The sequence below is a fragment of the Peromyscus leucopus genome, chromosome 1 (assembly GCF_004664715.2).
Source record: "Peromyscus leucopus breed LL Stock chromosome 1, UCI_PerLeu_2.1, whole genome shotgun sequence".
NCBI lineage: Eukaryota > Metazoa > Chordata > Mammalia > Rodentia > Cricetidae > Peromyscus > Peromyscus leucopus.
The window spans coordinates 63,468,910-63,491,881 of record NC_051063.1 but is presented as its reverse complement, the minus strand read 5'-3'; the positions used below and the strand labels follow the sequence as shown (position 1 = coordinate 63,491,881).

Below are 22,972 nucleotides of genomic sequence, written 5' to 3'. Positions count from 1 at the left end.
AGAGCCACAAGCCTCTGGCTCTGAGGTGGGATGGGGGGGGGACGACACACAGCTGGTTTCTCCTATTGTTACCACTGACTCCAGATTGACTTGAGCCTTGGGACCCAGTGGCGTTATTTACAGAATTGGACAAAGGTCTTCTCCAGTTCCTGTCCCTCTCTCTACCCTCACAGTTGCAGGAGTAGGTCCTGGATACTCTCCTGTGGTCTTCCCACCCTTGGTTCAGGCCACCCAGGAGTATCCTCAATTCAGGAGCAGGCTTTCCTGCCACCTTACCTGGTTATGACCCAGCCTTGTTCAAGCCCCTGTGGCCTGGCCTTCATGACCTCTGGGTGATGGTGCCCCTTAGGCTCAGGGCTGGAAAGGCTGAAGGGAACAGTTCCCCTTCCTCTACACTTGTGGAGCTGCTTGCTACCTGAAGCTGCCTTATAGGCCTCCTGAGTATCCCATGCACAGTAACTAGCTGACCTCACCAGAGGCAGTTCTGTACTTTCCCACATTGTGAGTAAAGAAACTGAAATGTGGGGCTGCAGAGATGGCTCAGCAGTTAAGAGCACTGGATCCTCTTCTAGAGGACCCAGGTTCAATTCCCAGCACCCACATGGCAGCTCACAACTGTCTGTGACTCCAGTTCCAGGGGATCCAGCATCCTCACATAGACATATACACAGGCAAACACCAATGCACATAAAATAAAAATAAATTAATTAATTAAAAAAGAAAGAAACTGAAATGCAGCAAAGTTCAAGAGCACCCAGGTCGGAAATGAAGAGGTAGGTGCCCAGTACTGAGGTCAGTACTCCCAAACACCTTTGCCCCCTAATAAGCCTGGCATGTTTGTGCCCCCTGCTCCTAGTCTCTGCCACCCTCTCAGGGTCTTGAGTCGATATCGTTCTCCTTCCCTTTGTCTGCTAACATCTACCACCCTCTATCCTACCCTCAAAAGCAAGGGTTGGGACCCCTTTTGGCAGCGAACGACCCTTTCACAGAGGTCGCCTAAGACCATCAGAAAAGACAGATATTTACATTACGATCCCTAACAGTAGCAAGATTGCAGTTATAAAGTAGCAATGGAAATAACTTTATGGTTGGGGGTCACCACAACATGGGGAACTGTATTAACTGGTCACAGCATTAGGAAGGTTGAGAACCCTGCTCTATCCAGTAGCCCAGCCTCAGGCCAGTCTTGCATAAAAGCCGGGATTGCCTCAAACACCTGCCCCTGCAGTCCTTTGGAGGCGCTCCAGGGCCCCGGAATTTAAATGCCAGCCTGGACCCTCGCCTCACTCAGCATTGCCTCCACGTTATGAGGTTCCTCGAAAGCCCAGGTCCTTCTCCCGCCAGGCCCAGTCCTTGAGCTCTCCTGGCACCCGGTGCTATGGGAAGAGTTAGTACTCAGGGGCTGCGGACCCAGAAGCCAGAGCCCGTTCCCCTCTTGCGGATCTGTTTCGCTGCTTAGCATCCCGCGGCCGGAGTGCTGCTCCTGCTCAGTTCTTGATTTGTGCAGCTCCTGGTTTTAGGGTGTGCTGGGTCCCCAAATATCTTTTTGTTAAAAAAAGGAGTGTGCCTCAAGGAGACCATCATGCTCCTACATCTTGCCTTTCGTTTTCTGTGGGTGGCACCTGACCAGTTTCCCCGGACCCAACAGGTGCTGCAAGCAGATCTATCAGGCACGCGTGCAGAAGACGGGGACGCGCACGGAGAGCGGAAGCGCGCCGACAGCTAGTTAGGGCGAGGACCAAGTGCTGGTGCTTGCTGAAGGCGGAAGCTCTGCTGGGGTCCCCTAGAGCCGGGGCCCCAGCCAGCCTCTCAATCTGCCCAGTGTGTCCTAAAATTGCTCAGGGTTGAGATAAGCTCGTGGGAGCGAAGGTGGGGTCTTGCGCCCCTGGCCCGCCTCTGTAGACTTGCGTTGAAGTCAAGAGGAGGCTAGTGACCACGTCGGGCAGAGTGAAAAGAGAAAAGCCAGGGAAGGAGTCTGGACGTAGCGCTCTCGAGCTTCCGGGCTGCTCAGGGGAAACCCGCCTGGTTCAGAGCTACTTCCTGCGGGACCATGGCCCCGAGGCTCCTCGGAGCGAAGTACTCCCAGGTTCCCAACCCTAGAACTGGAGCGGCTCCAGGAACCACAACCTCTACTCACCTCCAGGCGTCTGAGTTACGACTGTCACCCACCTGCTTTCAGACCTGGGACTCGCGCGGAGGCTGGCAGTTTACCTGGCCTAGGTGCGCAGCAGCGACAGACCCAGCGGCAGGTGCAGCCCCGCCCCGCAGGCAGGGCGAGGGCGGACCCTAGTGTCCCGCTTTATGCCTGAGGTTAATGCTAGAGACTGTCGGGAGTTCAGCCCCCGGATCTTCAACCTTCCCCGCTTTGGGGCAGTGGCCAAACCAGCCCAGCCAGCCCAGCCCGCAATGGGCCATCCAGCCGACCTTCATGGTGTTCTGCCTCTCTAGCCTGAGCTCTTCTATTTCGTCCAGGAAGTCTGTCTTGATCCACACCCCACCCATAACCGACCCTGTGTCTTCTCTTGCCACCCTAAAAATCCAGGTATTAGGAAAGGAGAACCTTCTTGATAAGGTGTGCCTCATAGATGAAGAGATAAAGTAAACCAGAGAAAAGCCAGGTGGTCCGAGGCTACCACAGTTCAGAATTGCCCAACAGTGGGCATCCTTCCTTTGTATAGCCCAGGGCAGAAATAATTCCTAGAAACTGGATCTACATAATGAGGCTCGGGAATCAATACACACAGGTTTATTTTGTTTGTAAAAAGTTTTATAGGTGGTGGGGATCCAGCTAGTGGGGGGGGGGGTGCCAGAAATTAATCTCTGGGCCTTCCACCAAGCAGGAGGCCACAGAAAATGATCTGGGGCCCCAAAGCCAGGAGGTCAGTGGAACTTGGGCTACTTTTACTGCAGTGGGGTTTTGTGAGCAGCCTGAAATTCTATGGGTACTAAGGTTACTCAAGAATTTTAAGTCAGGTCTGTGCCACGTTTGAACCCTAGAAAAGTTGGAGCAAACCCCACAGACACATCTGTGCTACTCATAAATACCCTAAATATACCAGTGACCCCCTACATATACATACATACATATATATTGGTTTACATATATACATGGGCTTCCTAGGGTGCTCATATATGCCTACATATATTCAAGACCTCCTATGATCTTCATTCACTGACATATATGTAGACCACCCAGGCCCCTACATATGCATGGACCATTTTACAGCCACCCTCAACACACGGATACATGTTGTCATAGACAGGGGCAAGCTGTAGAGATGAGGACTCCTTCCTTCCTAGTCCAGGCTCCTGGAAATCAGCATTTCTCCACCTGCCCCGGATTGTCTATACGTCTGTGCTCCTAGAACTGAAGCTACAGGAAGAATGAAGTTGGTATGGGTCAGAGGCATGGCCTGTCCCCAGGCACAGACCTGCCCCCAACCAAGTAAGCCACCGCATCCCTACCACATTTTCTCCCGAAGTATTCGGTACTTCTCCTCCAGAACCTTGTTCTTCACCGACTGGGGCACATCAGGCACAAACCATGCAGCAATGAGCTTGATACACAAGGCGACATGCTGGGGGTAGGAGGGGGGAGAAGGCCAGGCAAAGTCGGCAGCTAAGACGAACCTTTAGGATTTGGGGGCTGGGAAAGAAAAGTGAGAGAGCTGCCTTTACCTGGGCTCTCACAATTCTACCCACCTCAAAGAGGATGACGAAGGCCAGCCGGATGGCCAGAATGAACCAGAACTGCTCAGAGAAATTGTAGTCATGTTCGTTTCGGTAGTCCCGGTACCTGGGGTAGGGAAGTACCTAAAGTCAGGAATCAGGAGTTTAGAGGGCATTTATGGGGGAATAAGAGGTTCCAAACCTGCATGTGGTCACATTTTCTTGGCCTTCCATCCTGCTGTGGTCCTGGAAATCCTTGGTGTAGAAGACAGACAAGCTGTGGTTGACATAGCCCTTGAGGCAGCTGGGGAGAGAGAAGTGTGGGACTCTCATGACCTGAGGCCCCTCCTGAGAACTCACGTGCATCTAGGGGGCAGGAGGGAGGACATACCATGGGAGGCCTCCAACATTTCCCTTCATGAGAAAAGGCCTGCTGTCCAAGCACAAGGCCACACTTGGGAGGGGTGAAAGAGGCTGAGAGGCCACCAACTGTCTACCCTACCGGGCTGGATGAATGCTCCTAGGGCTGACCCAAAGATGCCCAGTCTGCAGGTGCAGTGGGAGCTAGACATATTTGTTCTCTGCCTTCCCATGCCAGAAGCAAGACAGAGGTGTACAACTTTGTGGGAAAGCCATTTAGGTACTGCCTGCTCACTACCAAGTGGGCCTGGTACTTCTCTCCCCACCAAGGGTTCATTAGTTATTCCTGGGATCCAGCCAAGGTATGTAGGTCATATAGACCGTTCAAGGAAGAGCCCAACCTCAGTGCAGTCCCAGCTACCACTGGCAGCACCCACGTATACCCAGGAGAGCCCCAGGTCTGGACTCCAAGGGCTTAACTGGAAGGGCCAGTCTGGGGTGGGGGGGGGGACGGCTTGACAGTTTAATGCCTTACTCTTCTGTGAAGTTCCTGTTCTGCCGGCACGGGCCATAGCGGTACTTGTAGACCACTCTGGGAATGAACTCAGAGGTGAAGGCGATGACCATCCCATTGGCAATGACTGCCAGCACTCCAATGGTCTCCAGTACCTGCAGCCAGGTCCCTGAACCACAGCAGTACAGTGAGTGAAGCAGCCAGTCCTGATCTTTGGTAGTCTCCCATCCTAAAAGCTTAGAGCCTGATTGGTCAAGGAACCTTGTGACATCTCTGCTCATGCCTCATTGTAGCTATGTGGGCCAAATTATCTACAGGGAGGCCCCCAGCTAAGACAGACCTAGTATGGCTGCACCCTCTTCTCCTTGACATGAGCAGTGAAGGACTCAGGTTTCCCCATCCCCATTCTTCCGGGAACTCTTCTTCGGCGGGTTGTTTATCTCCTGGACCCCACCCAAGTGAGGATTCCTAAACCTGGGCCCTAGCCTGGGGTTCTTCCTAATGTTTCTCCAGCATCTAGCAGCTAACCCCTCTGTTTCCCTGACACCTGTCGTCCTCCCTAGGGAAAGTCAGGATGACTGAGGGCTCTCTGTTCCCTCGCATGTGATCAGACTCCGGCTCTTCCATTTGGAGAGTCCCCTTGGAGGTTGCAAGACCTTCAGCCACACGCTGGAGGCTCAGGTGTACTCTGGCCTGCCTTTTTCTAGGGATTGAGCCCATGAGGCTTAGTCTCCGTATCTGGAACACCTAGGAACTGTCTCTGGAACAAGAGGGAAGGGCCCCAGCTGTTACAAGTTGCTTCAAGGCGGCCTGGCACAGACAGGTGAAAAACCTAGGGTTGGAGGTTGCTCTTCCCAGTGCCCTGGCTCCTTTCCTCCACTGTACAATTTGTATGCCCCCTGACCTATGTCCTTAGCCTTTCGAGGAACCAGGCGCCGCTGCAGTCTGACCATCTTGATGGCGTCCAGGCGGATCTCCACAAGGTTGCTGAAGAGTGCCAGTAGTGGTGCCAGGGGGAAGGCAGCCACAAAGATGGTGGTGAAGCCGTACTGGATCACTGCGGGGGATGGAAATGTCACCCCGGGTCCAGGACAGCCACCCGCTCTTCACCCCACGTACCCACCCCATCTGCGCAGCCCCCTGGAGCTTCACACACTCATCTCCATGAATTCGTCAAACAGGCTGAAGGTGTTGACTGGATTCATGCGGTAGTTACGCTGCCACTCCTCCAGATCTGGGTCCCTGGACTCACGACCATGTTTATGAGCCCGCATTAAGCGACATTTCAGGGCCAACCACCTGTGGGCACCAAGAATGTGTGGAACATACAGGAAGACTGCAGGGCAGGGGGACGGCACTGTGGGCACCGGGGCGGGGTAGGAAGAGGTCCTCACGGGCGCAGATACTCGATGCAGTTGCTCAGGGTTTGCTTGAGTCCCATAATGATGGCCATCTGGATGAACAGGTCCATCATGCAGCCACTGAGATGGCACTGTGGGGCCAGTGTGAAGGTCAGGGATGGAGCTCCAGGGAGGAGAGGGACTCAAGAACTAGGCAGTGGGGTCTTAGGACAGACTGACCTCCTCTAGCTTCCACAGCCCCGCCAGGCGCGTGGACTTCCCAGGGTGACCATTGATCCTAGGGAGAAAAATCAAGGCCTGTGAGGAAGTTGAATAGCACCCTGACGCTTGCGACCACGGGAAGGTAGAGTAACTGTGGTGGTTTGAATGAGAACGCCCTCCCCCCACAGGCTCATATATTTGAATACTTCATCCTCAGGATATGAGATGGTTTGGGAAGGATTAGGAGGTATGGCTTTATTGCAAGAGGTAAGTCACTGGGGTTGGCCTTTGAAGTTTCAAAAGACTCATGGAGGGGAAAGGGAAAACATAATCAAAATACATTATATTACAAAGTTTGTTGTTGTTTTTTCCGGCCCAGCGGTGGTGGTGCATGCCTTTAATCCCAGCACTTGGGAGCCAGGGACAGGCGGATCTCTGTGAGTTCCAGGCCAGCCTGGTCTACAGAGGGAGTTCCTGGACAGCCAGGGCAACACAGAGAAACCCTGTCTCAAAAAGCCAATAAATAAATAAATAATTTTTTTCAATTAAAAAGACAAAATAAAACACGTGAGTCCCAGTACTCTCTCTCTCTCTCTCTCTCTCTCTCTCTCTCTCTCTCTCTCTCTTTCTCTCTGCCTCAAGGCTGTAGATCAAGATGTCAGCTCTCAACTGTTCCTTCACTTCACTATCACAGATTCCAACCCTCTGAAACTAAGCCAAATTAAGCACTTTCTTTTATAAATTGCCTTGGTTATAGCGTTTTATAGTAACAGAAAAGTAACTAAGACAGGAGGTGGTTATTGGGTTATTACTGAAAGATCTGATTATGTTGCTTTTGGAGAAATATGGAAGACTTTGGGACTTTGGACTAGATAGATGGCTGAATGCTGTAGGCAGAGCTTAATGGGCCTTCCTAGGAACTTGGAAGACAGAGTACTGAAAGCCATGTGAATTATGGAGGTCTGGCTCAAGAGGTCTCACAAAAGATAACATGAGCAACTTGGCTAGAGACAATTCATGAGATATTTGGGCGGGTGGTGGGGTGGGGTGAGGTAGTAGTGGGGGTGGCTGCCTTCTGCCTTAGGTCTAAGAATTTGCCTGAGGCTAAATTGAAAAGTATTGAACTAATTTCCTTGGTGGAAGAGATTTCAAGACAGCCTAATATTGATTCTGTCATGTGGCTATTAGTAATCACTCTTATGCAGGTCTACAATGAAAACGAGAGAGCAGATGAAGAAGAAATATAAAATACTCAGTTTAAAGAGAAAAAGAGTACCAGGAAATTTAATGTTGGAGTCTAGACTGTGCTGAGATAAGGGGATTCAAAAAGGCCTGATCCGAAATGGGATAAAGGAAGGGGGCACTCAGAGCAAGACCACACCCAGCTGAGCTTCCAGGTTGTAGAAAGAAAAGGACCAAAGAATTTTCTGCTTTTAAAAAGCAACAATCAGTCAGGCACTAATGGCACACGCCTTTAATCCTAGCACTCCGGAGGCAGAGGCAGGTGGATCTCTGAATTCAAGACTAGCCTGGTCTATAGAGCAGGGGAAAAAAAAAAAAAGATAAAGAAAGGAAGAAAACCAAACTACTGGGATATAGGGCTTGAGAAAATATCAGTAGTAGCCAGGGTTAATGGCAGAGGCCTGTAATCCTAGCACTCAGCACACTGAAGCAAGAAGATTAAAGATGGTGAAACCTTGTCTTAAGACAGAGAGAGAGAGAGAGAGAGAGAGAGAGAGAGAGAGAGAGAATAATAAGAATGAAATGAAATTCACAAGAAATCTACAGGACCTATGTGAAGACAACTACATCCTGCTAGAGTCTGATTTGAAGACAGCTATACTCTGCTAAAGAGCATAAAGACTTGAATTGAAAAGAAAAACTGTTCTTTACTGAGAGGGCTTGGATTTGACCTAGTACAGCAGGATGACAGGGACAAAACGCTGGGAATGATCTCCAAGTCAGGGCAGGTTAAGGGACTCCCATGTCTTTAAACACACTAGGAGGTTTAGTGGGGGGGGAGGGTTGGTCGGAAGCTTGTGATTATTGGTAATATTTAAATGCCTTATAAAATTTAAGCACGTATACAAAGCAGCAATTATTTTCATCAGAGAAAACAGAAAGGCAAGCATTGACTGCACCAAAAGTGGTTCATCCAAACCAGGAAGGTGAGGCAATATTCATTTGGCTTCTTCATGAAGCACAGCACCCCACAAAAGGTGTGTAGAATATGGGACACTCCGCAGAGACACCTGGATGTTTCCATGCAAAAAGTAAGTCTGGTTGCTGACATGGCAAAACCACCTAGCCAGTGGGTGTCTGTGTGCAGATAAACATGTACAAACAAGAAGACCCACCAGGCTGAGCTGGGTCACCTCTGGGGCCTAGGGTCACAAAAGGTGTTGTTCTATATTGAGTTTCTAAGTATTCTGGGCATGGACTATTTTTTAAGCTAGAAGAACAGATCTGATCAGGCCGTGGTGGTACATGCCTTTAGTTCCAGAACTCAGGGAGACAGAAGCAGGTGGATCTCTATGAGTTCAAGGCCAGCCTGGTCTCGAGAGTGAGTTCCAGGACAGCCAGAACTACACAGAGAAACCCTGTGTCAAAAAAAATGAAAAAGAAGGAGGAGGAAGAGAAGAGATCTGACCACTTTTTTTTTAAAATATGAAACACTTTGCAAATTTGAATGTTATCCTTGTGCAGGGGCCATGCTAATCTTCTCTGCATTGTTCCAATTTTGGCTGCCGAAATGAGAACTTTTTTTTTTAAATTCAGGATCTTATGTAGCCCATGCTGACTGAAAACTCACTCTCTTGCCTCCAATTACTGAGCCCTGAAATTACAGGAGTATGCCACCACATCCAGCTTATGTGGTGCTAGAGGTCAAAGATAGGGCTTCTTCATTCTTGCTACACAGGCACTCCAACTGAGCTGCACCCCAGCCTCAAGATCTGGCCACTTTTATTTTTCATATTTATTTATTTACTTAGTTTTTTTTTTTTTTTTTTTTTTTTTTTAAACAGAATCTCTCTACTTAGCCTTGGCTGTCCTGGAGCTTGATAGGTAGACCAGGCTGGCCTCAAACTCACAGAGTTCCACCTGCTTCTCCCCCCCACCTCCCCCAGTGCTGGGATTAAAGGTGTGTGACTAAGATCTGGCCACTTTTAAAAGCAAGAAAGAGTCAGGAGGGCTGAGGCTGAAGGAGGTGCTGGAGGCTGGGGTGGAGGGCGGGCATATGGGACGGGGAGGGGTGTGTGTGTGTGTGTTACCTGCCTGGGGTGGAGGGCAGGCATATGGGACGGGGCTGGGTGGGTGGGGGCTTACCTGCCCAGAATGAAGGCAATGTAGATGAGAGAGGAGAAGTGAGCAAAAAACTGCAGAGTGAAGAACTTGACGGTGAACTTGCTCTCTCGCTCTGAAAAGGTCCTGGGATCCTCTGGAATGAGACATGGCCATCCTGTCTTTCCCTACACCAACAGGACAGCATGACCTACACCTCTCAAGTGAGAGTCCCAGAAGAGCAGGAAGCCCCCACCCCAGGTCTGGTCACAGCTCCACGACTCTCAGCCCTGAGTCCTCCCCAGCTCCCAGAGAGAGGGTGGCCTCTTCTCACCAAAGTTACAAAGCTTCTGGGCTACCCATTTGTTGACCTGAGGGAAGAAGGAACCAAGTGGGATTTCCCTGGCACTTCAGTCGAGCCCCCCAGGGCCTCCCCTGCCTGACCTCTACCTTAGTCATGATGACTATGATTACATAGTGTACCACGGCCCCGGTCACCACCACGACAGTGGTCACCTGCTGCTCCAGGAAGCTGCTGAAGAGAGCAGCGGCCAGCACACGGTAGACAACCAGCACATGGGCCATGCCAATCATGAAACAGATCTGCAAAGGGTTGGGGGTGGCCATGAAGGGTAGGGACAGCTGGGTCTCCAGCCCTTGCCTCAGTTCCCAGCAGTACCATGAACACGGACAGGATCAGAATGATAGTGCTGTTCAGGTAGGAATGGTGATGTGTTCTCAGCTTGTAGTCCGGATAGTTAATGAGCTCAAGGGCCATCTCTTCCTAGGAAGGTCACCAGACACACCTCAGATACGAGGTATGGGCCACACGGGCCACTGGAAACAAGCCACCTTGTTGCCGCTGGCCCCATCTTACCTCCTCCTCATCCCATCCGTACAAGTCCCAGTGCAGGACCACGCGGGCACGCTGCCGCTTCCAGATCTCCAGAAACACCGTGGCTGCAGTGAGCATAGGGAGCTGTCAGAGCACCACCTAGGGTGAGCCAGGGTGGCTGAAGAGCTCAGGTTGGCTGTCCCCAGGGCCCTCCAGGGATGCCTAGCAGCAACTCACCCCACAGAGCCATGAAGATGGCAAACATCACGGTACCCTCGTTGTCGAAGAGATGAGTGAGCTGAGGAGAGGAGCAGAAGGCTCATGCTGAGCCTCCTACCCACGTCCCCTAGCGGGGAAGGAAGAGCCCGGCCCGTCAGGGCATCCAAGTGCCTTGTCTTCCCCACTTCTAGACAGACATGCTGTGCCAACCCTTGCATACGCCCTGGAAAGACTCCAGTAGGCATCAAACCTTCGCAAAAGTGCACATTTCTGAGAGCGGCTGGTATCTGCGACTGTGGTCGCCAAGGGGGCACATGAAGATGTCCTTGGCCGCACAGATCTCTTTGCTGCGAGTATAGAGAGAGACAAGAGCAGTGATTCTCAGGTGCAGGGTCCACCCAGGCTCCCACCTCCATTCCTGGCCCACATGGAGACGGCAGGCCTCAAGCCCTAACCCACCTGATCTGGCTGGAATCGAACAGGGCAAAGCCGCTCAGGAAGATGACGAGGCCCACCAAAGCAGCAGGCACGAGCATGTAGGTGTACCAGCCAAGCCAGGCGAAATACAGAGCCACCTTCTCGCCAAAGTAGTTCCTGTGGGAAAGCTTCCCCATCAAGGCCACCCTCCCCAGTGGCCTCAGTACCTAGTAGGGTATGGTCATATGAGGAGAGGGTAGGAGGGGGAAGGTATTGCTAGCATCCGTGTGAGTGGGGACTGTATGTGTCACTTAAGACTGGACGTGCTGGTGATTGGAGCACAGATGTGTCTGTGGCCCACAGGTGAGCTGCTCGGTGTGGTATTACCTAATGTCATCAATCGGCTGTTTCCGGAACATGTTTCTCCATCGGGCCCATTTTTTCTTCAAGTCTTTTTCTCCCTGTGTCACGGGAGACAGATGAGAACTTGGCTTCCTACCTCAGGTTCCCACCCTCAGGCCCATTCTGAACTTGTCACCCCTCACCTCGTGCAGAGGAAACATGGTCTCAAAAACCCCATCCTTCACCAGGTCCTCGAAGGTCTCTAGGGGTTACAGGGAGCCTCAGTCAGAGAGCGAGCAATGGAGGGTAGGAGAATCCAGCCCACAGCAGCGCCCTCCTAGGCCACCTGTCCCTCTGTGCTTACCACCAGGTTTCATCTTGTTGTTCACGACAAAGCTCACAATTCGGATTCTGAAACCCAAGAATCTAAGAATCAGAATGGCCCCACGATGGCCTAGTGGACCTTGCCCATTAAGACCCTGCTTTCCACACACCCAGCCCTCTCTGTTCTAGAAAAGACATCCCACCAATACTGACCAGAACCCAGAGTCCATAAGTCACCCTGAAAGCCTGCTCAGGTCAGGTTTGCCTGGCCTCCAGGATGGGGTCCTGTCCTTACTCTCAGGTTTCCACAGCTCTCCCAGGTTCAGGGTCAAGAGCCTCCACCTCTGACCACACATGCTGAGTGTTAATGTGCACAAATCCTCTTACTTGGTTATGAATCACTCTGCTTATGTGGAAACTGAGGCTCAGAGGCTAGGGTACCTTGCCCAAGGCCACACAGGCACTTGTTCAGAGGTTAGGGTACCTTGCCCAAGGCCACACAGGCATTTGTTCAGAGGTTAGGGTACCTTGCCCAAGGCCACACAGGTATTTGTAGAGCCATATTCAGACACATCTTAAGTGTCTGAGACAGTCACCTTATGAACACATGGAAATCGCCCCGCCTGCCCGCCCCTCTGAGTCTTTCTTCGTGCCCACCAAGGTGTCTCAGCTCTTCTGATGTCCCCTCAGTCCTCCCCAGTACCAAAAAACTCTGTGTTCGCAGGACTCTGCTGCCTGGTACCTAATTCTCTGACTGCCCCTTGCCAGGGTCAACTAGCCAGGCCCCAGAGCGCTCTGGCTGGACGTGGGTAGGAGACACAGAAGGTCCAGGAAGGGGTGGGTGCGTGAGTGTTCCTGGGGGAGCGGGTGACTGGGGACACAGGAGGCTGTCCCTGTCAGGTAGCCAGGACCAGATGTCCAGAGAGAGGGTCTTGAGCTGATGAGGAAGGGATCTATGGGAGATAAAGACCTCAGAATCCACAAGGGGTGTCTGCTCATTTCACTGCTGACTTTGATTCAAGAAAAACCATGACAAGGAGTTCTCACAGGATGTCAAGAAGTGAGCTGTTGTTGTGGAACATTATTTTAACCGGGCAAAGACGTGTTAATTTGTTCATGCTGCACAATATTACAATATTACTTTAACCGTGTAAAGGTGTGTTACACTTGTTCAGGCTGCATTTGTTTAATGCTGTAAGGAAGTGTGTTTAATTATGTAAAGATGTGTTGGTGTTTCACCTTGCCCGCCTAAGGCATGTGATCGGTCTAATAAAGAGCTCAACAGCCAACAGCTAGACAGAGAAAGGATAGGTGGGGCTGCTGGGCAAACAGAATAAATAGGAGGAGAAATCTAGGTGTGGGGGAGAAGAACAGGAGGAAGAAGAGAGGAGAGAACAAGGGAGACACCCAGGGCCAGAAGCCAGGCAGCCGCCACCCAGCCAGCCAGGGGAAGCAGTGAGAGTAAGATATGCAGAAAAGATGAAAGGTAAAAAGCCGCCGGGCGGTGGTGGCGCACGCCTCTAATCCCAGCACTCAGGAGGTAGAGGCAGGCGGATCTCTGTGAGTTCGAGGCCAGCCTGGTCTCCAAAGCAAGTTCCAGGAAAGGTGCAAAGCTACACAAAGAAACCCTGTCTCGAAAAACCAAAAAAAGAAAAAGAAAAAGAAAGGAAGAAAGATAAAAACCCATGAGGCAAAGGATAGATAAAGAGAAACAGGTTAATTTAAGTTAAAAGAGCTAGCAAGAAACAAGCCTGAGCTAGATCAGGCATTTAAAACTAATGATAAGTCTCCATGTCATGATTTGGAAGCTGGTTGGTGGCCTAAAAGAAAAGGCCTGGTACAAGCTGCCGTTATTACTGTCACAAAATGAGAACTGGGGCACAGAGTCTTGCTCAAAGAGTGGGGTCTGATCCCCTGTGACATCCACAGTAAGACTGTATAGAGCTGTGTTGTCCTACCTCAGGTGGAATGTGACCCTTGTTCTGCCTAGACAAGAGCAAGGGTTCTCTTGCTCTGGACTCTGGATATGTTCTCACCTTGTGGTAGCTGGGATGCAGTTCATCTTGTTCAGTTTGGCTCTGGGGCCAGGATCTTCAGGCTTCATGAGAAGAGTCCGGTACAGGTCAAAGATCCCACTGTCAGCTCGGATCCCAAAGAACACCTTCTTCCGGTCCTTTATCATCTTGGGAGCCACAGGGGAATCAACTCATCCACAGCCACTATCCTGTCCCCTACTCCTGGGGCATGTGACAAGGCATGCCCCATGACTCTCTGGCCCATGATTTGGCCCCTGATGCAAACTAGCCCACCTTGAATTGGAAGCCTTTGCTCTCAAGCTTCTCCAGGAACTGCTGTTGCCTCTGAACCTTCTTCTGGATTTTCTGGGTCTGGAGATCAGCCACCAGGACACAGTCCCATTGATGAAAGGCCTCAAGCTGGAGGAAGAAGATGTGGGGTAGAAACAGAACACTGGATACAGACAGGAGGAAATGTAGATGTGGATACAGGATAGGAAAAGGTGTGGGGCAGGAACCCAGCACAGGGCATGGCTATGGGAGGAGGTGTAGGACCATAACCAAGTACAGGATACACAGTAGGCGAGGGGTCGGTGGGATCAGGCCTGGGAGGCCTGATCAAACTCACCTTACAAGTACCCATTTCCATCAGGGGCAAGTTGTCCCCATCTGACCCCACAAAGATCTGGAGGCTCTCATCACCCTGGGGAACAGAGAAAAATGGGGAGATGAGCATGTAAGCCCCTCATAAGCCTCCTCCTCCAAATGCTCTGAGCAGGCACACAGGCACACAAAGAAGCAAGACTCCCACTTTGTGCCAAGCTAGTTGGGAAATAGGTAATTCCTGGTGGAGGAGAGACTGAGAATGTCACAAGGTAAGGTAGCAGAAGGTGACAAGAGAACCAGCACTGTCTGTGTGGAAACACCAAGGGTCTCCTTCAGGGGCTTTTTTTTTTTTTTTTTTTTTTTTTTTTTTTTTTTTTTTTTTTGGTTTTTGGTTTTTGGTTTTTCGAGACAGGGTTTCTCTGTGTAGTTTTGGTGCCGGTCCTGGATCTCGCTCTGTAGACCAGGCTGGCCTCGAACTCACAGAGATCCACCTGGCTCTGCCTCCTGAGTGCTGGGATTAAAGGTGTGCACCACCACTGCCTGGCTCCTTCAGGGGTGTCACTGAAAGGAGTCCCAGTGAGCACCTGATGGGTGAAGAAACGGCAACCTCAGGAGAACCAGGGAGGGGCAGGTCAGAGGGCTAGAAGACCCCGGCTGCACACATTTTAAGAGTCTGAAGATGCCAAAGTCACTTGTGTACTGCTGGGGGTTCACACAAATTTGGGGGACGTTTTGCACTGGGATCGTAACTGGGCAGTACTAGGGCCTGTGGCCTGGCCACCCTTGAGGACACAGACAAGAACTTAAGGCAGGCATATTCCCCACTGCTGAGAACCACTAGTGGAATCTGAAGGACTTGAGTTTTTTCTGACTTGTTCCCTACTGGACCACAGTGAGGATCCCAGATCTTCTGGGAGATGTACTTACATTTCTCCCCACTGTGGGTTAGGTTCAGTGCCCAGAGAAAGCTGTGAGCATGGGAAACACAGTGGGCACCAGTATTACCCCAATCCATATGAGGAAGGTTGGGGTACATCCCTGGGAGTCGGGGATGTACAACAAAAGACGGAGGTGAATGGTGGTCCTGCTGCCTGAAGCCTATCATCCACCCACCCTAAGTCCTCAGAGAAGTTCAGAGGGTCATGTGAAGAGTGTCCGTCCAGGAGTCATGTCACCAAGACAAGGGCAAGATGTGTCTTAAGGGGAAGCTAAGAAGATGGTGACTAAAAGCTACACTGAATCCTGAGTGACAAGAACAGGTGAATAGTGACAAGAAGAGATACAAAGGTGTGTGGCTGCAAGTGCTGGGCAGCACAGGTGTGTCCTCAGACTTAGTCAGGGGAAGCTAATGGAGGGCTGGGGGACACCAGAATGACCTTCTAGCTCTGTTACTAACCGAAATCTCAAACAAGCTTGTTTTTAAGAAAGCAACCCCTCGGAATCTGCATCGACCGTGATATCCTTTTTTTTTAAAAAAAAAAAAAAAAAAAAAAAAAAAAAACAAAAAAAAAAAAAAAAAAAAACGTGTATAGAATAGATATTTTGCCTGCATTTTTGCCGGTTAAGTCTGTGTACCATTTGTCTGCCCGGTGCCCATGGAAACCAGAAGAGGGCATCAGATCTGCTGGAACTGGGGAGGTAACACAGAAGGACCAGAGGAGTTACAGATTTTAATGAGCCACCACGTGGGTGTCTGGAATTGAACCTGGGTCCTCTGGAAGAGCAGCCAGTACTCTTAACTGCTGAGCCATCTCTCCAGTCCCTAGCATGATATACTTTTCTATAAAATGAAAGAAAGTGGCAAGTAAAGCTCTGCTTTTTAACTTTTTATTTATTTTGTGTGTGTGGGTGTTCTGCCTGCATGTATGTCTGTATACCGTGTTTGACCCTTGTGCCCAGAAAAAGCCAGAAGAGGTGTCAGGTCCCCTGGAACTGGAGTTACAGAAGTTTTGTGAACCACTGTGGGGGTGCTGGGTTTCAAACTCAGATCCTCTGGAAGAGCAGCCAGTGCACTCTTAACCACTGATTCATTTCTCTAATCTGCTTTTCTTCCTTTCTTCCTTTCTTCCTTCCTTCCTTCCTTCCTTCCTTTCTTTCTTTCTTTCTTTCTTTCTTCCTTCCTTCCTTCCTTCCTTCCTTCCTTCCTTCCTTCCTTCCTTCCTTCCTTCCTTTCTTTTTTTTTCTAGACAGGGTCTCACTTTGTAACCCTGGCTAGCCTGGAACTCACTATGTAGACAGGCTGTCCTCAAATTCAGAGATCCATTTGCCTCTGCCTACACAGTTCTGAGATTAAAAGTACATACCACTACACCTGACCCCATTTTGTTTTGTACATTTTTTTATATCTTTACTTTTTATTGTGCAAATGTTTTTCTTCCATGCATGTGTGTTTGCCATATGTGTGCCTGGTCCCAGTGGAGGTAAAAAAGGGGGTATCAGATTTTCTGGAACAGGGGTTACAGGCGGTTGTGAGCCACTGTGAGTGCTGAGAATTGGACCCCTGTTCTCCGCCATTTTGTTTTAGTTTTTGAAACAGTTTCACACAGCCCGGATTGATTTAACTTCACTACGTAGTCCAGGATGACCTTGAACTGCTAATCCTCGTGCCTCTATGTCCCCAGCCCTGGAATTGCTGGCAGACACTACCAAGCCTCGTTTGCGTGGTACTAAGGATTGAATTCAGGGTTTCATGTGTGCTATGCGGGCTTTCTACTGATTGAGCTACATACCCAATCCAGTACGTTTATTTTTGAGTTTTTGACCCAGGCCTGTATGCCAGGCCTCAAATTGGCTAGGAGGGAGGATGACCTTGAATTTTTGATCGTCCTGCCTCTACCTTCTGAGTGCTGGGATTACAGACATGGGACACTATGCCTGAGTTTTTTGTTAGTTTGTTTTTCTTAAATAGGGTTTTAATATGAATCCCAGGCTGCTCTCAGGTTTTTCATCTTCCTGCCTCAGCCTCACAAGTAAAGTGGTACATTTTTAGGAATACTCACAGTTGGAATAAAACTACACCACCATCTGGGTGGTGGTGGTGCACACCTTTGAGCCCAGCCCTCGGGAGGCAGAGGCACGAAGATCTCTGTGAGTTGGAGGCCAGCCTGGTCTACAGAGTGAGTTCCAGGACAGCCAGGGCTACACAGAAAAACCCTGTCTCCAAAAAATAAATAAATAAATAAAACAAACGAACAAAAAACTACACTACCAAGGGAGGGGGCAGAGTCAGGACAGTGGGTGCTGTGGCCTCTGTCTCTGTGGGTGCTGCTGGGTCCGGGCTTCTCGTGAGACTTCATTTACTCTCAACAAACAAGGTGCCCGAGGACTGAAGGTAAGTGGCAGTCAGGGCTTCTTTCCTGAGGGTGTGGGCTATAGGAAGCAGGGAGAAAGGCCTGGGGAGGTGGGGGCTGCCGGACAGGTTGGAGCAGGTTGCACTTTCCCAAACCTGGTGGAGTAACGGCCGAGGGAGGGGTTGAATGGGCAGATGCTGAGGATGCCAGTTTTGTAATACATTATGTGTAATGCATGCTCTGTGCACATGGGTGACACAGTCCTGTCCATGTCCCTAAGAGCAACACACAGGGGTTGATGGAGGGACTTCAGAGGGACTCCAGAGTGACAAGGACCTGTGTGTGGCTCCAATGTCCCAGAAGCAGGTACACTTAGGTACCCTCTAGGCACCTGAGCCAAATGAAGCTGTTTCTCTGGCTGTCCAGCAGGTTGGGAGGCTCTTTTCATATCCCATGGCCCAGATCCCGAGTCTTGCTTATCCTGTTTCCAATTCCAAATGCCCACCTCAGTGGCCCCCGCCTCTATCCCCACACTACTACCTCTTACCATCCCTGAAGTCACTCCAATGCCAGGTCTGGCTCCTGCTTCCCCTGCCCAAACACATTCCTCCCACCTCCTCCAGAGAGTCTCACTATACTGCTCCAACAGGCCAGTTCAAGAGCTGCCAGGTAAAATACAGGCCACCCAGTTATGTAGGAATTTCAGATAACCAAACAGGCTTTGGGATGGGCATGGTGGCACAAGCCAGCAATTTGGAGGGTTGTGGTGAGTTTGTGGCCAGCCTGATCTACACAGCAAGGCCTTGTCCCAAAGCAAAACAAAATGAAGGGGTTTTGTTTGTTTGTAAGTATAAGGATATCCCAATGTTGCCTGGGTATACTTATACTGAGGAGGGAAAAGTTGTTTCTCTGAAATTCAACCTAAGGTTCTTTGTTTTGTTTGTCTGTCTGTTTGTCTTGCTGCTGAATCCACACCCTGCTGCATCCCCGTGAGTGCACAGACACACACTCACACATCCCCAAGGAGCTGCTGGTTGAGGATGGGCTGGTGTTGCCCCTGCCCGAATCTCCGTCGAGCTGCTGGAGGGAGGACAGGCCTCAGAACTTCATCTCCCCGTCTCCCTGTGCGCATCCTGTGTGCTATACTTCCCTGTCCCCCTGGGCTCCCAGGGCAGCACTTCTGTGTGCTTCCACCCTCCCTGTTCTGACAACATTCCCCAGACTCCTGGGCTCTCCTGGGCTTCCCATCCTCTGCCCACAGACACCTATGCCTGGTATTGTGGGCAGTGACTGAAACTTCTCCAGGAGAGAAACCCTACACCTAGAGCTGTAAGACAGGGTGAGCACCCGCATCTCAACTTGGGAAGGTGACATCTCAACCACAGGATAGATAGCCAGGGGACCCTTATGTCCCTGGCACCTAGCCTAGTAATCCACCCACCACGAAAGTTTGGGTGACTCAGCAAGTGTCATGTGGGATGAATTGGTAAGTGAAATGTGTTTGACTTTGGACCTGAGCAGACATTCTCTCATGCCTTCCCTTCCCATAAGCCACAATCAATCAGCGTGGGACCAAAGCGTTAAAACATGTGGAACAAATTAGAATGGAGATAAGACCTAGGAGAGAACCAAGAACCTGTAGGATTTTGGAATCCAAACTGAGAGGGATCCTAGGAAGAGGAGACTGTCCACAAAGTATACATTTGAACGCTGGGCTAAGAGGCTGTCTCTAGTCAGCCCCAAAATTAGACTAGAAAGCCCCTTCCCACTAGAGATGTGTGCAGCTTTGGAACAATTACCTGGAGCCTCATGGGGCTGGGGTCGTCACTTCAGCCAGTGTAGGTGGGCTGACGCCACTCTGGGCAGGACCACTATTTAAATATACATGGTAAAACAATATACACACAGCCGGGGGCTGCACCAGCTTTTAGCTGCCACCATAGCACAGGGACAGTGGCCAGCCTAGGCCAGAGGTCCCCTAGCTAGCCCTGGTTCATCCATTCCTAACCCACAGCAAGACAGGTCCGGCCACTAAGTTCGACATTCATGCATGCTGGGCTTACCAACATCCACAGCCACAGCACCCAGATTTCAAGGTCAGGCGGTCCAGGGCCACACCTTGTTGTTCCCCCATGGATGATGATACCCAGTGTTGCCCTTGGGTCATTCATGGTGGGACCAGCTAGTGAAGCTGTCTCTATCTCCAGCCAAGCAGCTTTCTCAGTATTCCTGAAATATTCAAAACTTCTGGGTCCTGATCTATTGGGTGCCACCTCCAAGAAGCTGTGTGGGCTTCTGAAACTCCAAGATACCCAAGGCAGGGACAGGGCTGTCCCCACACACTCCGCTGGGGCCTTGGACCTTCAGTTCCAACCTTGCCATACATAGCCAGCCTAGGATTCAAGCTCAGGCAGACAGACACCCTGGCTCTGATGTGATCAGCCCTCTCAGAAACTCAGTTTCCTCACCTATAGGATCTAAGGATATCACCTCCACAACAAAGAAACCTAACAGTATACACGGACAGGAAAGGAGTGAAGAAAATCATGTGCCCAGGCAGGCACTTAGGTTCCTGCCATTTTCCCCAGTTCTTCCCACCCCAAATCCTGCAGGCCATACACAGTGGGCTGGGGCTCAGGGTTCAGGGCTCAGCTAGGGCCCCCAGCTCCTTATTATGTCCCACTCCTCCAGTGAGTGGGACACCATAGCACCTAAGGAATCCTCCCTTTGGAGGATCAAGAATGCAGGGAGCCAGAGCTGGGCAGTCCTGCTCCCTACTGTCCATCTCCTCTCCACCCTCCTGGTCAGTACAGGCAGAAGGACAGCTGTGCATACAGCTGCCATCCGTCTCCAAAGCGAGCCTGACCTGTGGGTACACAGTACACATACTGACTGTATCCCAGCCACACACAAAAGACATGTGGGCCTCACTCCCCACCCCATTCGCGGCCCACCTTGCCCTAAGGTCATGTTTACCTCCCTTGCTAGTGCTCTGAGGCCTACCACACTCTTCAGTTTCATTAGCCACAGGGGGACCCACCTGCTCCACCACAGTGTACAACGTAGAGGCCACTTCTGCTGCCCTGGGCTCTGTTTTTCTAAACCCACTGCCTTCTGGGCACCATGTCTGCTTCCTCTGCCTCCTAGGAACTCCCGAGGCCTCTGTCTCTCTCTCCATCTTTCCTTGAGCGGTCTGTAACCATCTGTCTTCCGTCGGTCCATCCTTTTGTGTGCCTGCCCATCTGCCCATCCCTAGACGCTAAACAGGCAATTCATTCTGTGTTCTCAGTGCTAAGTCCTGGAGGGTAGTGCATGGTGTGGGTGCACATAGGGACTGAAGTCATGTCTACCTGGTGGGAGAGATGGCCCCAGTCTTTACCTCCTAAGGCAAGAGATTAGCAAGAGGAGAAAAGGGGTTGGAGCAGCATTTCTGGGAGAGGAAAACGTATATAGATTAGTTCTGAGAGGCAGGTTGCACTTGGAATTTTTACTCAGTTCTCAGCCCTTCGGAAACTCAGTCCTTACCATCTCTGAGAACTCAATAGCTATTGCTCTCAAGAACTCGGTCCTGAGCTGGAGAGATGGTCAGCGGTTAAGCGCACTGGCTGCTCTTCCAGAGGACCCAGATTCAATTCCCAGCACCCACATGGCAGCTCACAACTGTCTGTGACTTCAGTTCTAGGAAATCTGACACCTTCACACCAATGCCCTTAAAGTAAAGTTAAATAAAATTATTAAAAAAAAAAAAAAAAAAAAAGAACTCAGTCCTGGACCACTGAGATAGCTCAGCAGGTAAAGACACCTGCCAACAAAGCCTCGTGTTGATCCCTAGGACCACATGGTCAAAGAGAGAACCCGACTCCAAAGAGTTGTCCTCTGACCAGCCACATGCATGTCCTGAATGGACTCAGTCCTCAGCACCCCTGGGAGCTTGGTAGTCACTACTCCTGGTGACAGTCCTCAGCACTTCAACTTTGCAGGAGTATAAAGGGCAAGGACGGGGCCACCAGGCGAGGCTAAGTTCACAGAAGCCAGATCGAGGAAGGTTTCCTGGACTTCAACAAAAACAATGGAAAGCCATGGCAGAAATTTAAACCATGGAGGGCAGGCGCAGATCCAACCAGGAGCTGGGACCACCAAGCCCTCTGAGTGCCTAAAGGCTCATGCTCTCTCTTTCGATCACCAGTTTGGGAAAGAGGCTGCAAGGGGGTGCTGGGGCCAGGCTAAGGGGTGTCTCTGTGCTGGCTTGAGCAGTCAGCTCCCAGAGCTGGGTTCTGGAAAGCCCAGTGAGAGGACTGAGTAACAGCAAAGGGAGCAGCCACCCACACAGCCCACACCGGGAGGCCTGGTGCCTGAGTGGGAAGTTGGTTTCACTCTCCACCTCGCCCTTCCCTCCTCCCTGGGGATGCCAGTGCTGGCCTCTGCCACAGGTGAGCTTTTTGGTTGACAAGAGGAGAAATAATGCTTTCTAAAAAGTTACCACACACACATATGCACAGACACAGACACACGCACACGCACACACATTTCACCTTCTGCTCTACACTTGCTTCAATTCATCATTAGAGCTGGCCTCTGCCTGGAGCAGGATCCAGAGAGCGCGGCACATAGCTGCCCAGGCCAATCTAGCATAGTGCCCATAGTCCCTCCCCCTCAGTGCAAGTTGCAGGTCTGGGGATTCCACCACAGCATCTCTGTCCTCACCTCGCACAGACAACTCTGGCAGAAAACCCTAAGTCACACAGTCATAGGAGCCCAGTTCTGGGGTCTCCAGAATTCCAAGGGCTACAAGGCTACTTCATGCCCTCTATGTAGGTCCTGATCCAAGTCTAGCCACATTCTCCCTGGATGGCAGGTTGTTGGGAACTAACTGCCTGCCACCAAACCTTCCAGGGAAGGGTGGCAGTGGCGGGGGCGGAAGGCATGTCCCTTTAGAACCCAGGCTCACCTGCATGCTGGTGGCTGGTCCCTGAGTCAATGTGGGGCTCCGGATGCTGGTGCTGGCAGGTGTGAGAGTGACTGCCAGGCTGCTGGCTGTTACCTGACTTCCGTGTGTGATTGCCCCGCCCTCTCCTCTGATAGCTTGCCCCGGTGTGCTGAGGCGGAGCCAGGAGAAGCCCGCCAAGAAGATCCCTTCCAGTGTCCAGCAATTCCAATACCTTCCTTTTAGGGGTGAGGGTGGGGCAAGAGGGCAGAAGAGCACTGGAGCTCTCTCCTGGGTTCCCTATTATCCTCCCTGCGGGGTGCATTGACTATGAGGTGGGGTCCATGGCACCCCCTCCTTCCAGAGAAAACGGTGACATAGATGACCTTAACAGAGAGGTGCTCAGTAGCACCTATCCCCAAGACACCTGCAGAGTTCATTTCTGACCCTCCAGATGTACTGTTGACACCATAGAAGAGAAAGAGGCAAGGGGATGGCAAGGCAGACCCAGAAGGAACTGTCTTCTCACACCTGGGCTCCTGAAGCCTTTAAGTCTTGGGTGATCCCGAGATCACGAGCTCTGGGGTGCAGCCTGCACTCAGGCAGCTGCTGG

At 51.1% G+C, this 22,972-nt stretch overlaps 1 protein-coding gene and 1 non-coding gene across 4 annotated transcripts; both read right to left on the bottom strand.

Annotated features, from left to right (window-relative positions):
- Nucleotides 1-2,731: 2,731 nt before the first annotated feature.
- On the bottom strand, nucleotides 2,732-22,480 carry Ano9 (anoctamin 9). Of its 3 annotated transcripts, XM_037209327.1 has the most exons (25): nucleotides 22,384-22,480; nucleotides 17,354-17,470; nucleotides 14,168-14,242; nucleotides 13,834-13,959; nucleotides 13,561-13,706; nucleotides 11,565-11,611; nucleotides 11,404-11,462; nucleotides 11,246-11,319; nucleotides 10,901-11,035; nucleotides 10,692-10,788; nucleotides 10,460-10,520; nucleotides 10,265-10,347; nucleotides 10,067-10,171; nucleotides 9,838-9,990; nucleotides 9,722-9,758; nucleotides 9,433-9,544; nucleotides 6,124-6,181; nucleotides 5,938-6,035; nucleotides 5,700-5,842; nucleotides 5,448-5,600; nucleotides 4,565-4,712; nucleotides 3,872-3,973; nucleotides 3,703-3,796; nucleotides 3,466-3,578; nucleotides 2,732-3,373 (listed from the first exon to the last, which is right to left on the bottom strand). In XM_037209327.1, exons 3-25 carry the CDS (start codon nucleotides 14,186-14,188, stop codon nucleotides 3,346-3,348), a joined length of 2,193 nt encoding a protein of 730 aa, XP_037065222.1. In that variant the 5' UTR covers nucleotides 14,189-14,242; nucleotides 17,354-17,470; nucleotides 22,384-22,480; the 3' UTR covers nucleotides 2,732-3,345. The 3 variants fall into 3 exon arrangements, with proteins under 3 accessions (XP_037065222.1, XP_037065217.1, XP_037065218.1); XM_037209322.1 differs by lacking the exon at nucleotides 17,354-17,470; XM_037209323.1 differs by lacking the exons at nucleotides 2,732-3,373; nucleotides 17,354-17,470 and having other exon boundaries at nucleotides 3,462-3,578.
- LOC114695467 lies at nucleotides 8,767-8,870 on the bottom strand. Its single transcript, XR_003734871.1, has one exon. It is a non-coding gene; the product is annotated as a U6 spliceosomal RNA (small nuclear RNA).
- Nucleotides 22,481-22,972: the final 492 nt, after the last annotated feature.

What these genes read in the sequence shown, in the direction of transcription:
- Ano9 (XM_037209322.1), bottom strand. An exon ending in TTCGATTCCAGCCAGATCAG is followed by an intron (nt 10,789 to 10,900) that starts GTGGGTTAGGGC and finishes CTATACTCGCAG; the next exon opens with CAAAGAGATCTGTGCGGCCA. An exon ending in CCTTCGTCATCCTCTTTGAG is followed by an intron (nt 3,579 to 3,702) that starts GTGGGTAGAATT and finishes TCCTACCCCCAG; the next exon opens with CATGTCGCCTTGTGTATCAA.